This window comes from Leptonotus elevatus, chromosome 17 (assembly GCF_054856555.1).
Source record: "Leptonotus elevatus isolate MCC_2025b chromosome 17, RoL_Lele_1.0, whole genome shotgun sequence".
In the NCBI taxonomy this organism is placed as follows: Eukaryota; Metazoa; Chordata; class Actinopteri; order Syngnathiformes; family Syngnathidae; genus Leptonotus; species Leptonotus elevatus.
Genome location: NC_141255.1, coordinates 16,434,674 through 16,457,969, shown reverse-complemented (window position 1 = coordinate 16,457,969; position 23,296 = coordinate 16,434,674). Strand labels below are relative to the sequence as shown.

The following is a 23,296-nucleotide window of genomic DNA, read 5'->3' as shown; positions in this document are numbered from 1 at the left end:
AAGGTGGTCTTCTGCTGGTCAGTGTGGAGTGATTGTTATTGCGGATTTTTTTTTAAGCGTAATCATGAGGCATTTGTTAGTGGGTAAAGAACTAGCTACCAGAACTAGATCAGGAAATACTTTTTCAAATTCTTTCTTGGTCTTGTGACTTACATTCCACTTGTGGATTGGAAGAGCTCATTGGGCAATAAAACAAATGAGTCCAATTTTGTTTCCAGCCTTTATTAGTCTTTGAATGAAACAATATGGTACTAATACATTTGACGCAAATACGAGAGTGCAAATAAAACTCACCACGGGTGCGCCCTGTGACATTAACCACTGCCCCTTTGACGCCTTTGGAGACGGATGACGTCAAAGACTCATCAGATGAATTGCTGCCCTCCAGGAAAGGCAGTAGGTTGTATAGTTAACTCCTGATGGGGTAAAATCACAACCCTGAAACCACACAACCTACTACCTCACCCTGTACGAACACCATGAGTCACCCGTGAGCCTGAACGCAGGTTGAAAGCATCCGTTTGGCGCCAATTCCATTTACTTGTGAAATCATGACATTCATATGAATACTGGAACAACTTGATGAAGTTGCTGCCTTGACAGTCGCTTCAGGAAAGACAGTAAGTTGTATAGTCATCTGACAGTTTGGGAAGGACCCTAAAACTATACAACCTACTACCTCACCCCAAAGGACCGTTGCGCTCTTCCTCAAGGTGCCGCTCACGTCTCACAGCTAACTGCCCACCTGAGAGAACATGAAAATAAACAGCAACATTTTTGCAACTTACATTGCAACTGTGCGCTTGTCCTGGTGATGGTGCCGCACGTGTGTCCAGCTCTGCCTTGCTCGGCCTGAAGGACACAACGCAGGAGGAGTGTGTCACACTTTCACTTGGCTCTCGCCTTACAGCCGAGGATCAGGTAACAATTGTCCAAGCTTCAGGCTTTCGCCAGACACTCCGCAGACAGAAAAGGAGATACTGTATACTACACGCACTGTATCATACTGGCAGCCGTTTCCAAACAAAATGGTGATATAATGTAGCTCTCGCATTGGATCTTGACATCGTGCTGTGCCGGTAGTCAGATAGTTTCAGGCTACTGTGATGTGAGGCAGCAATTTTGCCCTCAATACTAACCACTTAAAAAAAACAACCACTTCACTTAACCCAGGGGGGCTCAAGTTTGGTCTTCGAGAGCCCCTATCCAGCTTATTTTTCATGTTTCTCTCCACTAACACACCTGATTCATGATCAGGGTCGTTATCAGGCTTTTGCAAAGCTTGCTGATGAGCTAATCATTAGATTCAGCTGTGCTGCAGGAGGGAAACATGGAAAACAGGCTGGATAGGGGCTCTCGAGGCACCGAATTTGAGCACCCCTGACTTAACCCATAAATGCCACAGCAGTACGACTGAATGCCCAGGCCTATAAAGTATACAGAAGCCCTGACTCAGCACATGTTAACACGGGACCACAGTTCACATGAAATAAAAACTCTTACTTCTGGCTTTTTTTATGCTGCTATCATCAAAGTCTGCCTGGGTTTGGATGGGGGATCCAAAATAAAGGGTGAGAAGCCAAACGCACAAGTATTGTGCCTGTAATAAAATAAACGTCACTAATGAGACAAGAAAATCAGTCCCCTGTTTGGGGAGCGCACCATAAACTGCAAAGCGGCGTTAAGCTGTCACGAAGGATTGCTCGCAACCATTTGAGATGAAGCATTGTACTGGGTTCGGCTGCAGTTGCTCAAGGCCGCCAGCAGGGGTCCTCCCAAGCATGTGAGGCCCAAGCCGAGGGATCCGTGACAATGAGGCCTTTGTGCAGTTCCGGGTGCCAGCCGGTGTGCCCTCGTGTACGGTTTCCCCGCTAATCTTCATTTGACCTTTAAGCCCGCAGCTTTGCTTCCCTCTTTTTCCCTGTGCTGCTTTCCTTTGAGGGGATGAGCTCAGGGACGTACCGATTTGGAGGACTCGACAATCAACAACATGCTCGAGGAGCTTCTGACGGGTCCGGTCGTGTTTGGCGGACTCGTAGCGAAGTGGGATTCTTCAGGGTTCTGAAAGAGGAAACCGGATTGGCGCCAGACAGATGAGATTCGACCACATGGTGGCGCAGAGCTAATCACATTATTCATTTAAAAGGATATTCAATGAAAAAAGTTGGGGGAAAAAACAACTAACCTTGAAGTTGAGGTTTGTCCAGGAAATACACTCAGCCTGCAAATGAAAGAGAACAAATGAGCTACATGTGGTCATAATGGCGCACATAATGGATAATATCTGATTAAGAAGCACAGACTCACTTTGTTGCTTTAAAATTCACTTTTTTTTTCTTTAAAATTGTTTCTAATTATAGTTGCGAAAAATATAATGCAAAAATGACTTGGTATATTACTACAAAACAAAAAGTGCAAATAGACAAACATAATGTATTCACTAAGGCAGCAAATAAAAGTGGGATCATTTGAATTAACACACACACACACACACACACACACACACACACACACACACACACACACACACACACACACACACACACACACACACACTCGCAAAGTAAATACTGTCTAATAAATAGTAACGGCATTTAAAAAAAATGAAAACGTAAATTAAAACAAAAATACACAGTAGTCTTGAATTAAATAATCTAATACATTTAAAAAAAGAACAACCACAAAGCTATTGCAGTGTTACAAAATAAATCTTACCCCATTTACCGGTTTTAAAAAAATGCTGTTTTTAGTTTAGATAGATGTATTTCTATACAATAATATACACACACACGCACGCACGCACGCACACACCCACACACAGGTTAATTCTAAAGCAAAAACACGAATACAGTATTTTATACATAATGGAAAACTACAGCGGCAATTCATTTAAATGTTATTTGTTGGACCTGAAAAACCAAAAAGGTCAAAATACACACACACACACGCACGCACGCATACACACTGAGGCTTTCTCACCCCACAAATGGGCTCACAAGACAAACAAATCTTGTGAGCCCAAAAGACAAAGTGTGTATTTAATATAGAAGAAGAGATAAATATGACGCTGGCTTTAATTTGAACTTTGCATGCTCAACATGGCCGAACTTGTAAGTGTGTGTGTTTCTACATTTGACTCCAATGCACCTGTGTGTGTTTTAAGTAAGACAGTGGCCATCTGTATGTGGCCCATTGTGCGTGTGAATGCTCCGAGGAGGAGGCTGTGCCCTGCACTCCTTGCGAGAGGCGTGGGAACCCCATTCATCTGGCCAGCCGGGGCGTCATTGTGGGGTGCACACCATCAAATAGGTCTGGCTGTTTGCACTCACTGGGTGTTTGTGTGTGCATGTGTATGTGCACATGCGCCTGTGTATTTCCCTCACTTTCAATTAATATGGATATGTCAACATTTAAAAAAGGATTTCATTTTTGAAAGTAAAACAGTGATTTATTATTTGCAAAATTCAGTTTTTGACCTTTTCAATTGAATTGCCGTCACCTTCCCCCCCGAGAATTTTTTGAAAATGAAATTCACAGCCTTTAATGCCATATATGGAGGTAATTATATGACATTGACATGTTACATTTGCCTCAGTAATTAAAATACATGCAAATGCGCATTTTATCCCCGCATGGCGTAAAGAACGGCAAAATAGTGCAATAAACATGTTAAAAAAAAAAATATATATATATATATATATATATATATATACACACATACTTGTAAATCATACGTGGACAGTAAAATAATGTCAAAGCAGAATGAAAGATATGTGTGAGTGTGTGTGTGCGAGTGGCGTGCCTCATGCATTCAGCATTTTCCGAGGGGAGGGGTTCAGACGTATCAAGCACAAATGTAACTTTTTTGGTTTCCTGTCGGGCCGACAGAGATGCCGGCGCTCACAGTGTAGCGAGTGGCAGATGAGAAGTAGGTAGTAGGTGTGATGGCTCGATGTATCAGTGATGACTCACACTGCCTCCACTTCTATCTTGTCATCACTGTCCATTCTCTATGTGCTTTCTAGAGGGCTACCACACAACCAACGTCTAAGGGCTCATTTTAAAATGTATATGCATGGGATGTATTGATAGATACTGGCTGCGGTTAATAAAAAAAACAAAAAAAAAAACACACCCACGCATACATGCAATTATTTTTCTTTTTTTTAAAGTGGTTGTAATGCTAATGCTAATATTGCAACAAACATTTCTAAAATGTGTACAAACCTTCTGGTTAAACGGCACACCCATTTTAAGGTAGTCTGACTTCCATAAATGTTTAAAGAAATTGGAAAAAAGCAAAATAATGGAACTTAGTGCAAAAGAGAAAAGATGAGTGCGTGCATGTTTTAAGATAAAAATAAATAAATAAATAATTTGCCTCTCAGGCTTGTCGAAGCTTTATAAAGCTATGTGTGGCCACGTGTCACTGATGACCCATTTTTTAATATTCAGCCTTCTATTGGGAATCACAACCACCAGACACATTCCAGGTTTGAATGCGGCAACTCAATATAGTTGTTAATCTCTTTTGGATCAATGAAAAAGGAGAAGTGAGGGTGAAAAAGCAGCAGAGACAGAGCGTTATGGTGTGGCTCGGCCTTGTGCAGCAGGCCCTGCCTGGACCCGGGCCCAGCACTCCTCTGCTTCCTGTAACCTCGTCTCTTTTCTACACATCAAATGTGCGGCTTCAACTGAAAGTCATGATGCTCCGGAATGGAAATTAGCTAGATTTGGTCTCAAGTCTTGTAGCCAATGCCCTGTTTGCACCTGGGTCACCCCTCCGAACGGTCAAGTAGCAAACGGACGCCCAGGCGCGAGAATTGGATAAAACAAAGCATTCATTCTCTTCCTACTTTTCACACTTTTGCACATAAAAAGCCTCCACATATGTGCATGAAGCTTCATTTGCTCACACACACTCGAACCTCCACACCCACACACACACTCTTACAATCCGACTTACCAAGTGAGGTTTGACTGCGAGAGATCTCTGCCGTTCACTGCGGTGGATGTCTGGCTCACCACATTGCAGGGTGTTTGCATATCCGCTCTGTGTACAAGAGGCAGAGAAGCAAGTTGGATTCAGTCAAGAGTGTGCCAACGAACACCCCGTCCGGACTACCGCAAAAGTAGAGGTGTGCCCATCTGTTGGACCCCCTGTCTGGTTTCTGCCCCCTCGCTCTGCCCACCTTGGACCAAACCTGGCTAAAAGCAATTCCGATATCCACAAGAGAAGAGGGCCTCCCTCGCTCTCTCCCCTGTCTGTCACCTTCAAGTCCTAGACTGTCAGGGCCCGCCACAATGGGGGAGGCCATGTGCTTTCCCATGGAGTCGCGTGTTCCTCCCGTCTGGTAGTTAACGAGGCTTTGAATGAGGAATGTTAGCAAACAGAGCCGCTGCATGTCGGCTGAATGCTAAGCCGGGCAACCAGTCAGATTGCAGCACCGGCCCGGGCATATGAATTATGCAAAAGGCGCAGAGGAGGCGAAGCTCCTCCCTCGTGCTGCTCCTGCCCGAGCCCGACGCCACACCGCGCTGCCCTCCTCCTTTACCCCCCCCCCCCCCTTTGCTACAAACTCAAATGCCTTCACGGAAGCACAGCAAGGAGGAAAGGCGATTCGGGAGCTCAGCAGCAACTCGTTCGAATCGACTGAAGCAAAGTCGTGTGTGCGGACAACGGTCGACCCGCGGACGCACACACCCATCAGTCGCTCAAACATGCTACTTTTTCTTCCCCTTGGAATCATCTTGCTCCTTTATGGCTTTCTGTGCCTTTTGTGTAGAATTGGCACCTGTCCCAGAAAAAAGCCTGGTCGGCCGCTCCGCCCTCCTGCTCTGCTTTCACTGGAGACTGCCCACAAGCGAGACAGAGGAGGAGAAAGAGAGAGAGACATGCAAACACACACAGAAAGAGCGAGAGAGAGAGAGAGAGGGTGGGGCAGAACATCCCGAAAAAAGGGAGAGGTCAAGAGATGGGAGAGGAAGGTGGAGGGTAGATAAGAGCAGGGGAAATTATTTGACAAAAATCGACGGCGGGCCCCCTAAAAATACACAGAGAACACGACAAACATAGCAACCACAGTTTCAGTGTCTGAAGAATACAAAAATGTCTTCCGTGCAGAATTATCGGAGGAAAGCAAGCCACTTGTTGCTTGGTAGTATCGCGCCGGAGCAGGCACAGGGTTAAAATCCTGGGACCGCGAGTAGTAAAATATCCCTCCCACTTTTGGCACCGAGGGGAGGGCCCGCCTGTAGAAATAGCACAGCGGAGCGTTTTTCCCCCCTCGCTCTCTCTCAGGGCTGCTGCGTCCTAGTCTACCCTCTCGCATGTGGCTGGGACCCAGGCAGAAAAGAGGAGAAGGGCGATGGATAGAAAAATAAGCAAGAGCCTGGGGGGGGCAGAAGATGAGGGAGGGGGGAGTCAGGGTTAGAGCTGAGTGGAGGAGAACAGGCTCAGCTGATGATGAAACGTGTGGGAGTGGGTACGCACTACGCGTTTCATCACCGGTTCGGTGCAATACTTTCAACAGGGGGAGGGCTATGTGTGAGAGTATTCTAGTATAAGCACTCGTGTATGATTAGGCTAATAAATCTAACATATCAGTAACATGCCTTGCAAATTGAGAAACTCCAAAACTCCAAGTGTGTACATTTGAGACCATCAAGACCATGTAGGAGGCTAGCAACATCAAACTACCCAACAGGAAGTGGCAGCCAATCACAACTGCAGTCTCGACTCAAAATAATTTTTTTGTCTTTCCGCCACAAACAAGTTAAGGACTTGTTGTTGTTGACAGAAAATGGGGTCTGATATGGCCGCCATGACAGGGCAAGCCAGCTTTCCCTCGCCAGAAGCGAGTGGGCGCATTCTGCGTGCGAATGAGGGAAGAAATGTCGGGATGACAAAATAGACTCTCGCGCCTCCCCCTACTCGGTGACTAGCCGATTCTAGCTCAAACTCTTCAAGCATTAAATTCAGGCCTTGCACGTCGAGCGTCAGGTCTTTGTTGTGTGTTTTGCGCTAAATAACACCCCTGCTATCTTTGTCTGTAACCTGTCTTGAACATCTCTGCAGCCTCGGCCAAGGTCATCCGCGCCATGTCCACTTTCCACCAAACTTTCCTCTCCAAACCTCCTTTCAGCAGCCAAAATGCTGTAATGCCCTTTAGCGCTTTGCTCCAGATTCCACCACTGTAAAACAAAAACAAAAAAACGTCCTCTTTCGGACGCCGGTCCCCTCCCCTTCAGTCTCTCTTTCCCAAAAGGAGCCCACAACTCAGCACTGACAACATTTTCCTCTACTCAATGTTGCACAAAAGATTCGGCTTGTGGGAGGGGAAGGAAAAAGTGTCCAGAAACACGAAACATCATGTAACACAGCTAGTTGCTGCTCTTGATTTTCATGCGTACAGTAACTCATCAAATATAGGGAAAGCAAAGCACATACGCTTCTTTAAAGTGTCAGTCTGTGCTAGCTCCTTGCAAAGAACACCGATTAATGTCACAAACAACACAAAACACGCACGCACGTGAATGCAACTCTAAGCTTTCCACAATCTCAAAATGAAGAATTCAGGCCCCTTGTATTTTGCAGAGTGCTGTGCTATCTTCTCACACACACACACACACGCGCGATAGAAAATCTGGCGACTCGGGAGGCAAGCAAAGCTTCTTTGTGGAGACGCATGTTCACTCATGATGAGAAAAACACAAACGGTCACTAGTTTGAAACCTGCTGACGTCATATCTCGCCACGTTTGCTCAACCAATAGCAATCAGCATGAAATGCCACCACGGCCGGGTGCCGAAATCAAACAATAGCTTACCAAAATGCATTTATCAGCATTTTTGCAAAGACTATCATCATCGCCCCCGCGCCCTCACCGATCAAGACGGTGATCCTGTCAGTTGTTTACAGTTTAACGTGGCAGGAATTCAAAAAACTTGGTGGAGCCTGTTCCTCCGCCGTACGTCACCGAGGGTTCACCCGAGGATATGGCTCTGGCTTTGGCTCGGATGCAACTTTTCACACTGTAGCCTCTGCGCGGGCCTCGCACCCCCCTACCGCTGCAGCCTGCGTAACGCTAACATTGATGACGCTCCACTATTAACAGCTTTGCTTTGTGACAACTCGGTGAGCCGGTGCTAACGTAGCGTCTCAATGAGATTGTAAAGAATATAATTTTTCATTTTACAAATCATCCCGCATCCATCATCAATAACAACACAATTATATGATCACTTTTACAGAATATAGCAAGCAAATGGCATTCAGCACGCAAATTTAACATTAGACACTATTTAAAATGAAGTTCATTGTCAAATTTCGCAACTATAAAGCTAGCTAATATCTAATGACAGCTATTCGGTTCAAGGTTGTGGCCTATTTTGAAGATATAATTATGATGACAAAAGTGTAAAATTAGGGCTGGGTTGATATGGCCTTTAAACAAAACCTCAATTTATTTTGCCAATTTCACAATTTTTGATTCTTATCTCATTTACATGAAAAAAATATAGACAATGACCAAGTTTAGGCCTTTGGTTTTTTTTCCCCTTCTGGGACTTGCTTTTTTTCTCCTGATGCTATATTTTTTTATGCCAGTTTTTTTTTCAACCAGCATAATAAATAATTTTAATGTTAAAATGAGTTTTTGTTTTTTGCAAAATAAATTCCTTTCTGTCAAATGTAAAGCAACCAAATTGCCAACTTGGTAAGATGACCGTGATTCTCTAAACTTAAAAGGTCACTGAAGGAGTCTGAATAATTGTAAAATATAGCAACCAAATCACTAAGTTAGCAAGACTTGTGCTTTTCTAAACTAGCACCTCCATTTGTAGCCGTTTTGTTAGTGTGGACCTGACCAATAAAAACTAATGAATTGCTCGAATGTGATCAATTCCTATGATCCCCATGATTCCATATGCTCCCTGCGCTTGGCGGCGGGACAGCGCGGCGGCCCCGGCTCCGTCTACAAGGTGGTCCGCGTAGGGGCCCCTCGGCAGCACGCGCCGCGACAACTTCTCCATTACAAGTATGACCTCTAAGGTCAGCCTGTGAAGGGTTTTGAACAAAGGGCACGACCCCGGGGTCAGAAGTGGAATGGCAGGGGCAGGCCCGGGGCCCCCAATGCAAAGAGAGCGTGCTGTTTGCTTTGAAAGGTAAGGATCGCTAACACGGAGGCCTAATAAGGATTAAGAGGCCGTGTCTCCTTTGGGATGTCACTCAGGGGCCTCATACATCAGTCTCTATTAACCTCTGTGACCTTCAGCGGCCACTATCGGGCTCCAGGTCACACGCGCTCACGCCGCAGAGCCGTAACGTTCCCCGCGACCTCTTGGTCATAACACTGACAAATTGTTTTAGGAGTTTAAAGGAGGCCCAAATAGGATCCACTCCCTGGAGGTTTACCTGTTAAGGCAAGTTTTCCACTTGTTCATAAGGTTGGCATCGGTGGAGAAAAAGTCAAAATGTCTGGGATAAATCAAAAAGGCAGACATGTCCTAATAAAACGCCCTAAAAAGATATAAAAATAAAACATGAGTAACAGAGTTTTCCTCGCTTTAATACGAGCCAGGCCCAAGTTGAGAGAAAACTTTGATTAAAGCAGCTGAGCTCCCACAGAGTCAGAAGCACAAAATGGAGGGCACAAACAGACAACATGGCGGCCTGAGTGACGTAGCCCCTCTCGCACCATTTTGAATTTGCCTCATCAAGTATCAACAACATGTGCAACACAAATAGAAATAAAATTAAAAATAAGGGGAATATGGTAAATCAAAGGGCAAAAAATTTGAATTTCTTCAGTCACTGAAACTGAAATTAATTAAAGCTACAAAGTACATGTGCGAATTTGATATTGTATTTCTGTTACTACATGATTATATTAGATTAGAAAACATAATAATAATAATAATAATAATTGAATTATTCCATTTGCAAATTGTGGAAGCATAAATTAGCAAGAAAAATCTGCAATATATTAATACAGAGGCAGCAGATTTAAATACACAAAAGAAAAATTGAACGTCACAGTACTGCATTAATATACATGGCTAAAACTCTCATCTTGAATTATTTGTTCTTTTTTATTAAATACATATATTTAAAAAATTATGACTTTGGTCAGTGATGAGTTAAAAGTTTTTTTTTGTTTTTTTTTTAACTGTTTTCAAGTTACCCATAACCCAAAATGTAAATTTGATTAGAGGTTTGGAAAAGAATAAAGTAATTATTTTCGAAGAATAAAATGCAAATGAAAGTTTCCAATTAGGATTTTCTTGTAAAACACCCTCTTAATTATGATAATAGTGTGTGTTTTGCATTTTGCTGCTGTATAATTTCAGAGAAATGGTTTAACTTTTGACACAAACCACCTAATTAGTCGGCTAAATTCTCTCAACCATTTTGAAAGATTTACAGCGCCAAATTGCTCAATTATATAGCACACAGTTGGTCTGGAAAAGAAGACAAACTTTAAGTGGATGAAAATATCAATACTTTTCTTGGAGCCTTTGCTATTAAAGACATGTTGGGAAAAATTTACAATTCACGGTTACAAATGTATACCTACAATTGCTTTTGAATTTTTCAGTATTGTTGAAATGAGCGCATTATTTTGCAAATCATGAAGTCACTCACTCACCTCGGGGGAAGCGAACCTCTCCCTGCGAGAGCCCAGCAAAGTTTGGAAAAAGGGAGACAGGGACGCGGGGCCTGTGCTTGCTAGGAACAAGGGTCCTTTAGTAGCTTATAAAAATGCAGAATGGGCTATAAATCCTCGCAGCTCGTCCCTTTTTTTGCAGCTCTGCCCTCGTTTAAGAAAGGGCAGTGCTTTAGAGGAATCGTCATCCTACTTTTTAACCATGAGACTCCCCCTCTCCTTTTGACAACTCTCTCAATGTAGACATTCAATTCAATTGAGATTATTACATGAATATGTATCCAGGGAGGCCAGACTGATCTTGCCTGTTTTCTCTCGTGTAATTAAAACGATGAGTGCAAAAAGTAAACGAAGACTCACGCTGCATCTTGATGGAGTCCATCCAAATATGCTGCAATGCTGGAGCACAAAAGTTTCCTGCACGGCAAGTCAAGTGCTCTCAAGTCTGTAACAAACAATAACACGAGGCAATTTGAAAAAGGACGACTTCAAATATAAAGCTTAAACACCCCCTTTCCAATACAAGCTTTAAAGCGCAGGTAACCTACTGTTCACATTTCAAGAGCTTTGGTTTTGTCGACCTTATCCGAGCCGGTGTGAGAGCTTCTGGTACACTCAGGGTGTGGTGCGTCCTCTAAAATGGATTCGGACCTGCTGTTCGTTCTAGCTCGATGCCACGTCACAGCGCTGGCCGGACGGGGCCTGCGTGACCTAGCTCGGCCCAGATCGCAGCCCTGCGCACACCAGCCCCCATTGGGATCATAAGCCCACACGTGAACGGTGGCGCAGGAGCGAGCCATGTTAAATCTATGCCGCAAATGAGACACGCGTCGCTCTGTCCTTCCTGCAAAGTGACAGCTTGTTCGTATTATCCGGCCATGGAGTTTCTGTATCTAAATGAGGTTTATTTGTTATAGTTTCATATCGCGCATGGCGTCATCTGGATTAGGCAGAAACACACAGCTCATCAATATGACAATATGAAACCTGCAGAATCAGTTTAAGCGCAACAGTTCCCACTTCAGATGACAATTAAGAGCTTTTGCCATTGCATTTTTCATGTGGTTTGCTTTGAAAAATAACAGCCTGGGGAACAGAAATCGTTTGTGGATGTATATTCTATTTTAGGAAGCAAATAAAAAAATGAAGCGTGCTAGTAAGATACGTGGGATGTTTGTTAAGCTTTTAATTTGATTTGTTTAACACCTTTGTAGGACTCCGATCATTTGAAACTATAATGATGTACATTTGTCCATTAAAAATTAAAAATATTTTTCTAAAATGTGGAAAACACGCTGCAACATCTAGAAATTAATACTGCGAGACAAAGTTTAAATCTGAATATCTTTTTCATGTGAAAATAATGAACACACATTTTTTGGTAAATTTTTGTTCCCTGGTACAGCTATTCAAGCCTGACCTCGATATTATCCCTAAAGTTTAAAATGTGACCCCCATCCAGTTGATGAAACAAGACCCTTTTATTTTGCTTATAATAAACAATGGAAGGAACCAAAAAAAAAATTCCATCGTCATGATTTAGCTAACTTATCAAATTTGATTTGAAACATTTTCTTGTGGATGATCCCTCCACCTGAAAGTGATGCTTCTTCTAAAGTGAAGGTGCTGTCTGCAGCAGCGTGCAGGCAGGCAAGAGTAAACAGTGGAAGAGAGACGCTGGCTCTCAGGGGTTAAGATGCTAGCGGTCATGTGCCTGTCGGCTGCAACAAAAGCCTGGCTATGTCGGGTGCATACAGATGGAGCGAGATCCTTTGTGCGCGCCGTTTCACACGTCGCAGCCACAGAGTTGCCAGGTCTGGCTCTCGGGGCCCTGGCTGCGGGCCTGCCTGGCCAGCAGCTTGCGGCACCTGAAGCGGGGATCGCACATCGCTATTCTTTGCAGTACATCTCCAAAGAGAATAGAGCGCTGGTCTGCCGGCCTGGCTGGCTGGCTGGCTGGCTGTCTCGGATCAGCATAAGACGGGGAGGACTGAAAGTTCACTGTGCTCTTCAGACAAAAAAAATAAAAACGATGAGTAACTCACCTGTACTGTGTTGCTATAGCCAATCAGCATGTTTTAATAGTCTATGTTGTGTCAAACGGATCCTACAATACAAGCTGTATGAAATTCTACAATATTAACACTTTAGCAAACTCATTCAGTACATTTGAGTGTGCCTAATGAATTGGTTTCACAATAACTGAAACAAATGAATCTACAATAATGCAGTGTATCGAATGTTTTCAAACTAAATAATTAAAAAATAAAACCCAGCATAATGCTATTATTCACGCAACAAAAGTAGTTTATATTTGATTTGTTGAGTAAACCTAATGCTTGCTTTTATACTTGCACTAATTTTGTTGATATTAAAGTGTGTGTGTGTGGGGGGGGGGGGTGTCTTAACCCTTCATCTCTGCACTGTGGTACAGCTCATGGAGAGACTTTTTCAATTATATGCGTCTGTCTAGCACGTTACTGCAAAATTGATAATAATCTCTTACATCTTCAATTCAAATAAACAAAGATTATTTTGTTTTTTTCCTCCCACATTAAAGCAAACAACAACACAAATGAAATTTCACTGTGGGAATTCCCAACTATGTGCCATGTCGATTTTATTTTTTGCAAGTAATTACATGTCAGTTATTCCAAAAGAGGAAAACGAACTTGGAAGTTTTTGTGCAATGCTTCTGGCCTGACAGCTGACGCTGCACATTTGAACAGAATGATCACTCGTGAGCGCTCAAGTGAATGCTGTTATTATCACACAGTCGATGGCAGGTGGGCGGAGGCCGTTTTGCTTGAGAACCGCTCAACAAGGTGGCCGGCCATCGCGCGGATGAAGCGTTTGACATTTTAAAAATACAGAGACACCCTGCTGCCCCGAGTGAACTTGAAACCCACATCAAGTGGCTAGAAAGCCTCGGGTGGACCTGTACTATTTCAAGAGCAATGGCTTAATGTGTGCAATAAGTACCCTTCAGGAAAATATTACAAATAATCATGGAGTCATTGCAAAGAATACATTTCCACAATTATTTTTAGGACTGTGAAAGCCCCATGTGAGCCACAGAAGCAGCAGATGCTATACACGGGAGAGAAAATAAGAACATTAAAGTCCATACAGGCTCCCTTTCTAAAAATCACAAAGAATACACGCTCTCTCTCGATATTCCTCTCAAATGTGCCTGCTGGCAAAAAAAGCAACTGTTGTTCAACATCAGAAGCAATGTTTGCTACCTCACGCTCAAATTAGCAAGCTGGTGTTTTACCAAGATGTGAAAATATTTGAATGCAACCTTCAGAACTATAATACTGGTAATTACATGTACAAGAAAGTGTGCTGACAGTTGGGGAGTTTTCACCATATTGCGATGATGAGAAAAACAGTCCTTTTAAGACTGATCACATTCCCACAGGAAATTACTTTTTTTTTGTGTAAGATATAAATAATTTTTTCAGTATGATGATGAAATTTGAAGTCAAAATAATATAGTATTATTGCAGAATACATATTTTTGCAGGACAAGAATTAGCTGTTCAAAATATTTTTTTAATTGAAAATGATCGACACACACAACCATTGTAATCCCCCAGAACTAAAATGATACTAAATATATACAGTACGTAAAAAAAAAGGGGGGGGGGGAGAAGAAAACTACTTTGGCAGACTTAGAAAAAGTTTCTACAATCCCTAAGGAATTTTACAAGAAGTTGAAGACTGATTCTAAACTAACATATCGCAATAGTACAAAAGGTAAAACCTCAATCTAATCTTTGTGAATCAAGGCCACAGAGAATACAAGTCAAAATCTTTCAAGCAAAGTGTTACTGCAGTCACACTGATCCTGCAATCGCAGTCACAGCAAGGGCGGTGAGGCGCAATTAGCACCCACATATCGCTGTGTATTGTTTTACAACTTTTATTACGAGTGTAAAGAGTCGGTGATCAGAATGTCTGTGCTGTCTTTAACACAAGCATGCACAAGGTCCAAAATTAACACCTGGACAAATGTGGGTGGATTTTGCACTTGGCCAATAAATCCGACGAGGCAATGTGTGGTGTGTCACATCGGCAGGGGGTATTTTGTGCCACAATAGTAAACTGTGCTGACTTTCTATAATGTTACTTTATTGGAAACCGGCTTCTCTTCTGGTGACTTACCAAAGATTATGTTTATTAGACACTTTAGGGCACACAAACACGTCTGAAAAATTGTGAATATAATAAAAGAGAATGCAAAGAAATAAACTAATGAATAGGTTTGTCCCCATCTGTTCATTGATTTTAACATGATTGGCTGAAAAAGACCCGCATTATTTTTCAAAGTTCAAAGAGTGACAAAATTATCCTGAGGTGCAAATATATTGTCAAGCGGAATAGCCATAGCTTAGTTTTATATTACACAATGCATATTTTCTGGTTGCTGATAAAAAAAATCCACATCCATGCAATCATGTATGTACTGTAGATATGTGCCTTATAGGAGGGTAGCCAAGTGAGTGACATGAATGGTTGGACCAAATGAGACGGCATGTGGACCTTGTGGGTACGAGTTCTGACCTACAGCAGCCCTTTTTCTATTTTGTATTTGTGTGTTTTGCCTAATTCAAAACGTCTACAAGTACATCGGCGATTGTAGCTCACCTTGCCCACATGTTTCTTTAGCCACCCGACCTCTCTGCATCTACAACCACAGATGAACAGCTGCATAACGATCTGCATATGTCATCACTCAAACACTTCAACGTTCATAGCAAGGTGGGCCAATTGAGATTTCCTTGGGAAAACTGGCAAAATTAGAGAGCCGCTTGCTGTGCCACACAGTTCCTGTGCAGGGTCGTGGCCAGCTGCATTGACTTAGAACTCACATGTTTTTGTGGTCTGTGGGGAGAAGCTGGAGTAGAGAGATCATGCAGACTCCACACAGAAAGGCTGAACTGTTCAAAATTGGAATTAAAGTAGCAGCGACTGTGGTGTGTCATGCTGCTTGACATACTGCACAGTGTACTACTTCGGACTGCTACCACTACTGCTCGCCGTTATGTCCAACTGAAAGAGACGAGAGGGGCGGACGGAGAGAGCGAGAGACAGGAAAAAAAGGTACCCCCGGTGCGTTCGTTTTTTGCCACTGGGAGTCCCTATTGACCTGTTAAACCTTTGTGACAGGAACAAATGCAAATGGCGCCGACGTGTTCACACACAGTACTAAAGGCCCATTCAAATGAGGCCCCGGGTCACAATGCCGCAGTGGCCGAGCACTCGCTGAATGCTGGGCAACCCCCCCGGTTGGTCCCAGCAAGGGGGAGAGATGATTTCGACCAAGGCAGGCACAGTTCCTTTTAGCTGTGTGGTGCATAGCAAGCATACACTCCTTTAGGTCTAAATCCCGGCCATTTATTATTACCTTGCAACGGGTCCTATTTGGAGAATATTTACAAACTAAACTCGAACAAGATACCAAGTGTGTCCCAAAGGTTCATATTACATCCTTCTATTGAAACAGCTTGGAATTCTGTCCATGGAATATTGAAAAGGAAATTAGGAGGAAATAACATTGGAAGGGTACAAAAGAATATGACAGGAGGTAAAGTCGAGATAAGGAAGACCAGCCTCTCTTGAATTAAACATCCAAACAGCTCTAATAAAAAGCAACAAATAATCCCAAAGCGCACAGTTGGGTTTGATCAAGTCACATAAAGATGCATTGAAAAGGATCAATCTAAAAAAAAAAAGGAAAAAAAGATTAAGGGCTTTCCAAGCCAATTAAACAGAAAAACTAATTGACATCGTCTTGCTTCTTTTTAGTTGTCAGAGAGAAAATGAGACGCAATGGCAGTACTGTTACTGTCTCCACCTCCTGGAAGGGCTATCTGGTTCCGCCTCTTCTCCACAAAATAGCTGATAGGAGCCTGAGGATGTCTCTTTCCAGCACATCTGGATAACACCTGATCCCAGCAGTGGACTGCCAAGAAGATCATTCTATCAAATCTTGGTCCAAATGTAGGAAGGTGGGGGGTAATGTTGAACATATTTCAATCATGTCTGATAAATCAATTTGGAACTAAACATTAAGATGCAGCTTCTCCAAGTGGCTCGAAATATTTTCTTTGTTTGATGTCTTCTTAATCTGAGTTGGATTTCAACAGAAAGGAATAAATACCACATCATTAGTGTGAACAGTCTTCGTGTATACTGTTGATGAATTTCCGATTTAGGATTTACTTCCCAAAAGAAAGATAACGGGGGGGAAACAAGACATTGTGTGATTTTTCCTTCAGGAAAGAGTAGGATTTATTTTTTTTAATCCACAAAAATGCTAGCGTAGTTGTACATTTAAATACTGACACAACTAAAGCAAAATCCAAATAAAAGGAATCAGTGAAGAAGCAAGAAAGAATTGTGGTAAAAAGCTGGTTCGGTCTTGTTACTATCAGTTAATCAATACTGTCACAAATTACATAAACATTACATAAACGTATCCAACCGTGTTATTTTCTCTTGGCTGGCCTTGCACTTAATACATGCCTCAGAAATTTGCCTTTCATTTTCCATGCAAACCCAATCCAGTGTCAGATGCACATAACCCAGTAACTTGCTTGTTCGAGATGCTTCTGATTATGTTTTTAAGGTGTGCAGTTGTTCCTCAGTCTTCACTTTGGACAGCTTGGATCCTCTCATTTCAGATGGCTATTTTTCCCCTCACACTAAACACAACAGAAAGGTGATTACGGGTCTGGAGTCCGAGGACCGACTTGGCAGAATGACCACTTCTGATCGATTAGGTCTGCTGAATATTTGGAATGTTTTATGTGGTGCCAAAATACTCATCTTGGCAATCGACATCCTGTTTTCGTGAATAATTCTCTTTTTTCTGTTTGTTATTCATCATTTCGGTAAAACGTTTTCTTTGTTCATCTAGTTATTATCTTACTTGCACTTGGGAGACTGAACGATGTATATATTTATATGTATTGTTTTCAAATTAAAGTATTACGTTTGCACACGACAAAAAGAAAACTGCATAAATGCAAGCAGATCAAGACATTTTTTAAATGAATACTCTCTGCTGAAATTATACTACATTTGATTGTTGACTGTGAGTATAATACAGCAGGATGCATTGTTGAAGCCGCTGGGTCACAACGTAAAAAAAAAATCACCCTTCAAAGCATATTTGAAGGCAATAGAGAATTGTTCCAAACGTTGTTTTCCAACTTTTCTTGCTGGATGGGGGATAATGTGTGCAGGGGGTCATGAGGGAAAAAAGTACCTCTCTGATTTTAGCCAGCTGGAACATGAACAACATTTTTTAGCTCCTCCGCCCATCCCTTTTCTGTCAAAAGCATTTCCTGCAGCAAAGCCTTCCGAAAAATATTTAACAAGTCCTGTGTTAATATGTGTAACAATGTCATTTTATATATATATATATATATATATATATATATATATATATATATATATATATATATATATATATATATATATATATATATATATATATATATATATATATATATGTGTGTGTGTGTGTGTCACACATGTAGCAGTTTTTTTTACTCTTTCTACTGAACTTGATATTGGCTTGATTTAATGAATGACCCTATTCATGCCAACAAACTTGAAATTGTCGTTTCTTGAAAAATGCTTGCGCCATCACGACACAATCATCACAAGTCTGACACCCACCTCACTTTACACAGCAAAGTTATGAATCTGTCTAGTACGAGCATTAGCCAGCCAGAGGATGACCGCAGCTGTGCTCGAGTCAGTAAAGCGCTCAAAACTACATTTTTAAACTGCGTCAAGTCCACGACAGCGACGTCATGTCTGAAATCATGAAGGCAATCGGACGTCATATTGTTCTCAACGCCTTCATGGAGGAAAATAAAAATGACACATCAGCACGCTGGCGTTTTATTCTAAAGAGTGTTGTTAAATAGCACAAAGTATGTCAAAATGATGTGTTCTGCCATAGTGAGACATGAGTTTAATCATATATGGCTATTATTATTACTGGTTTCTATCTTGGTTTCTTTCTGCTTATTTATCACACATGAAGGTAGTGCCAAATAATTTTGAAAAATAGTCTTGTGGTAATTGCGACTCCCCCCCAAAAATTATGATTGCATACGCAATTACATTTTTAAGGTCCTCTCTCCATGTATTTTTTAACAGACACGGGAAATTAATTAATCTATAATACAATAAATTATCAAATTTATTATACATAAATGTTTCATGCTAGGCTTACGCAAAAATAAAAGCAAATGAACCATGAATTAATAGGAAAAGAAAGTTGACTTACTTCTAGTAACATTGACAAAATTCTACCAAACAAGTGTGGCATAAACCTAATTCCCGATTACAACAAGAATGCAAATAAAGCTGTGGCTTCATCACTTCAACTTTTTCACGTTTCATTAAACAAATATGTCAACATGTGGAATGCAATTTTTAAGAACTGAACTTACCTAGCCACTAAAATAAAGTCAACCGACTGACCGAGATAAAACACGTTTTTTTCCCCCTACAAATTGCAGCCGTTGCGACGTGAATATTGCATTCTACTGCATTGCAATGTTGATTTGAATTTGATTAATTGTTCAGCCCTACTTTAAGATGTGCCCAATTTTGCTTCAAATTGATGACTCAAAATAAGACATTTTGCAGATTAGGTTTAAGATGAAGTGGTACTTACCAGTCGTCAGGTGTCCTTCTGCTCTCAAGGGTGCTTGTGGCCTCCGGTGGCCCTGCAGCAAACACATGAAACAGACGTGAGCACAAGCGAGGCAAACAACGAGTGGCACACAGAATGTGGGTGCAAGCTGAGCACACAACGTTCCTGCTGGAACATGCCAGTGTTGTCTGGCACCGGACCACATTGCTGCTTTTTGTCAACTTTTTTTTATTTTATTTTTTATTAACACAGAACTATTTTAAAAAATATTGAATTTGTAATATTTTCTGATTTTACATACACAACATCAAATAACACAAAATGAAATGAAGGTTTTTTTTCATTATTGCTTTATTATCTATGTTAAATACTGTACTGTAGTATAGTATATGGCAACTAAGTGTAATGTTGTAATTAGGGCCCTTTTTCCTCTGGTCTTGCGGTCAAAACAATCAAGGGCTGGAAAATGACACAGCATTTTTCTATTCTATTTCAAGTGAATTGTGTTCCCAAAAAAACATGTATTTTGGAATATTGTGCTGTACTGTGGTATGTCCAGTTCAGTCTTGACAACAATGATCTTCTTGAGGTTGAGAATGCATCGTTCCATACTTGCTGTTCAAATATGCAACGTGTTCCACACTTGCTTCAATTGCTCCGATGTGATTTCATATATTCCATTGAACCTCACTGGAGTTACCCTTTAAAATCAGATCGTTCCATCTGCTTCCATCCTCATAACGAGACGATGGATGCAAACACCATTTATCTAGCTCTTCAGTATTGCTCTGAGTGGAAACTGACTTTAATATTTTATCCGGTGCTCACGCTCAAAGCGGTTTATCTGCTATTTATAGCGATGGGAATGCAGCAATTTGTTCTCTCCATGCTATCACTGATTGAAGGCATAGAGGGACTCTTCACTGGCCTTAATAAAGCCACTGGCACGCTTTCTTCATGCCTCTGAGCATGCCAAGCAGCCAGTTTCTTTACGCTCATGTTTAAAGTAAACCGGAAGGACCTGCACTGCTCGCCACAGAGGTCTGCTTCATTTGCTCGTTCGTCTCCCCTTTCCTCTCCCCTCCCCATCTTCTCACAGGACTCCTGAACTCTGCATAAACCTGCACATTCCCTGCTGAACGCCGCCGTCTCTCCTGCAAGACGATAACTAGAACTGAAAATGGGTGCAGAAAAGGAGACAATCGGCAGCGAAGTGCGAAAAGGACCGATTGCAGAACACTGAATCAATGCAAAAAGCCTGCTCGTCTCGCTCTCTTTTTCCCCCCACAGTGTCTTTTTTGCCAGTATTTTCTCCCTCTCCTCTCTTCCGTGTCTTTTGCTCTCAAATGATTCACAGTGGAAAGAAAAGGCCTTTTCCTTGTCCTCGGTTGAACTCCACATCAGCTTCCTGTTAGAAAGGCAAAGAGGAAACACCCAGAGCAACACGCGCATGCGCACACAAACACACACAGAGCGAGGCCTTCACTCACTGGTGGATTCTTTGCTGCCGGAGAAATTAGGTCAAGCACTTAAGTACCCTGCACCGAGATGAACGCAGATTTAAAACGGCAAGTGTTTGGTCAGGACAGCAAAGGCATGCACACACATTCATAAAATCAAAATTGACAAACATCCATCTGTGTCAGAACACAATATGGCAATTGAGTACATAAAAGTGTGCCTAAAAGGCACCTCAAATGACCTCACTGGGGAAATCAGAAACTATTTCACGGTAATATCAACTGTGTTCGCCCCAAAAATAAAAATAAATCCCCCGAACTTTGTCCTTTAGCCTGAAATACCCTTAAAGGAACAACACGCCACGCACATCCAATCAACTCTCCATAGAGGGGCGAATTTGAAGAGTCTAATCTCGCCATCTCGGCGCTCAATCAATCGCGCGAAATATAACGGCGCGGAGGGGATGGAGGGATGACGAACCTGATCAAAATCCCTGGATTCCGGGCCTCTTCTTGTACAGCCATGTTGGCCACGCAAGAGCTAGGTAAAATCAGACTGCCAGTTTTCATTCCACAGCCATGTGCTTGCCCCATGTGTGCCACTGAGAAATTAACTCTCGGGTCCATTGTCCCGCCACCTGTGTCGCTGCTCCATTTTCTCGAAGGCACAATGCCATTTTTTCCTGTTTATAGCAGCGAGTTCGCTTCGTAAACATGCAACGTCAGGGTATTTATATATCACATGAGAGAGCGTGGGTGCCCCAAACGAGCTTTCACTGCTTCCACTGAAAGAGTGAGTCGCCAAATCTTTTTCTTGGCAATCCCAGGTGCATGGAACTAGTGCATCGAAAAACTGCACTGAAAAGTGTGCAATGAATGTTGCAAAGATTTAAGTGGGTGACATCAGCCGCAGCAATGTGTCAACAAGCTTTAAAGGGAAAATTGCACAATTGTGCTTTGATTTTTTTTTTTTCAGATGAAATGCTATAAAGCAATCTTTTATGTTTATTTTTATAACCTTAAATGTCCTTTTAACTGCAAAAAATTTAAAATGAAAAAATAAATCATCACAACTCACTCCCACTAGGATCAATATTATTATATTTTTGGGACTTTGTGTTAGGTTTGGAATGAATTAAACCAGCCCACGCAGGCCTTTTAGCCATTAAAAAAATCACATCCAGCCACAGCTGTGTAAGCCCATCTCACGTTTCATTGAATTAATTTTCATCAAAAACTTCTCACTGGGGGAAACCACAGTGACACATCAGGGGAAACCAAACGCCTGAACCATATGTGACCATAGGTTAATCGTGGGTCATGACTTTTGTCGTTTTAAGCACTTTTTCTAGTAGCCTCCTACCAGCGCCTTGCATGACATGTTCCCCATGCGCGGAGGTGCTTGTGAGCGGCAACCCGGTCGAGCTTGCTTCCAGTGGACAACAAAGGGCAGGATTCGACGTGTGCCAGTCGTAACTCGGGCACGTCACGATACCCTTAAAAGTCTCTAATTCTGCGATTAGTGTGTTGAACTACATATGGTCCGGCAGCCACCTGCGGTAATTTACGAGCACGTCTTGTATTCGACATTACAAAATAAACAACCAGGAAGAGAGTGAATGCAAAAAAAACATACCCGAATGTGTCACGTTCAAATCCAACGTTCTCGAATACTCGTCTGGCTAACAACAAAGACACGTTCTAGACAGCGAAGGAGGTGGGGAAAGTGTCCGTGTTCAGAGACGGCAGTCGGGTAATGGTGACGCTGCTCTCCGCTCCCTCCTCCCCCGGCCACGGCTGCTCGGTTCAGCTGGGACACGGCGCGTCCTGTGCCCGCCGCTCAAGCAGATGCGTCAAGTTCAGCTGAGGTGAAACTGCAGCCCGTTACACAAGCAGCACCCCGCTCCTTCATCGATGCCTTCTTGTTTTAATGTCTGTTAAAGAGAAAGAAGAGTGGAGAGGAGGGGGTATAAAAAAGTGAAAAGACACTTGACGTTGTAAATGCAGCAAAAAGTAGGCTGCGTTGAGATGATTATTGAGGGCTGCCTCACACCCCCTCCTTTTTGCCCCTTCCGCAAATAGAAAAAAGCACTATTTGATATTGCCTGATGCCAGCTTTGTGCAAAAACTAGCAATTAAAAGCTTAGTTTGACGGGAAAATAAGCGAAAATGTGAAGTGGATTTAAAAAATACAATACGATATTCTAATCGTTTTTTTTCTAGGTAGCCTTTTTTTTTAGAGGCACTCTGGTCAACTTTATGGCAAACAGCTTGTTTAAAGAGGATAAATCACGGTATAATAACACTTAAACATAATTAATCAGAACATATGCGTGTGTAGGACTTAGTTTGCTATAAAGACACTAATGCATTAAATCTAACATTTTTTAATTGTTAGCTACTGAGCTTGGTTTGGCTATTTAGCTTCGAAAATACATTAAAAGTGGCTTTCCACACGTCTGTAAAACCGTGTTAATTAGCTC

The 23,296-nt window shown here is 42.2% G+C and overlaps 1 protein-coding gene across 5 annotated transcripts; it reads right to left on the bottom strand.

Moving 5' to 3' along the window:
- Positions 1–201: 201 nt before the first annotated feature.
- On the bottom strand, positions 202–22,850 carry LOC147160204 (uncharacterized). Of its 5 annotated transcripts, XR_015090448.1 has the most exons (6): positions 22,450–22,850; positions 19,375–19,426; positions 11,028–11,112; positions 4,967–5,053; positions 2,186–2,221; positions 202–2,061 (listed from the first exon to the last, which is right to left on the bottom strand). XR_015090448.1 is itself a non-coding variant. In XM_086058561.1 (5 exons), the coding sequence occupies exons 1-5, from the start codon at positions 5,403–5,405 to the stop codon at positions 721–723; spliced, it is 567 nt and encodes a 188-aa protein (XP_085914687.1). In that variant the 5' UTR covers positions 5,406–5,537; the 3' UTR covers positions 202–720. The 5 variants fall into 5 exon arrangements, 1 of the variants encoding a protein (XP_085914687.1); XR_015090449.1 differs by lacking the exons at positions 19,375–19,426; positions 22,450–22,850 and adding an exon at positions 11,216–11,689; XM_086058561.1 differs by lacking the exons at positions 11,028–11,112; positions 19,375–19,426; positions 22,450–22,850 and adding an exon at positions 5,193–5,537 and having other exon boundaries at positions 202–852; positions 1,963–2,061.
- Positions 22,851–23,296: the final 446 nt, after the last annotated feature.

Coding starts and splice junctions, on each gene's coding strand:
- LOC147160204 (XM_086058561.1), bottom strand. CDS start 5,405: ATGCAGCGGCTCTGTTTGCTAACATTCCTCATTCAAAGCCTCGTTAAC. Junction 5,054..5,192: donor TTAGCCAGGTTTGGTCCAAG/GTGGGCAGAGCG, acceptor TCTTGTACACAG/AGCGGATATGCAAACACCCT. Junction 2,222..4,966: donor TCGCAGTCAAACCTCACTTG/GTAAGTCGGATT, acceptor TTTCATTTGCAG/GCTGAGTGTATTTCCTGGAC.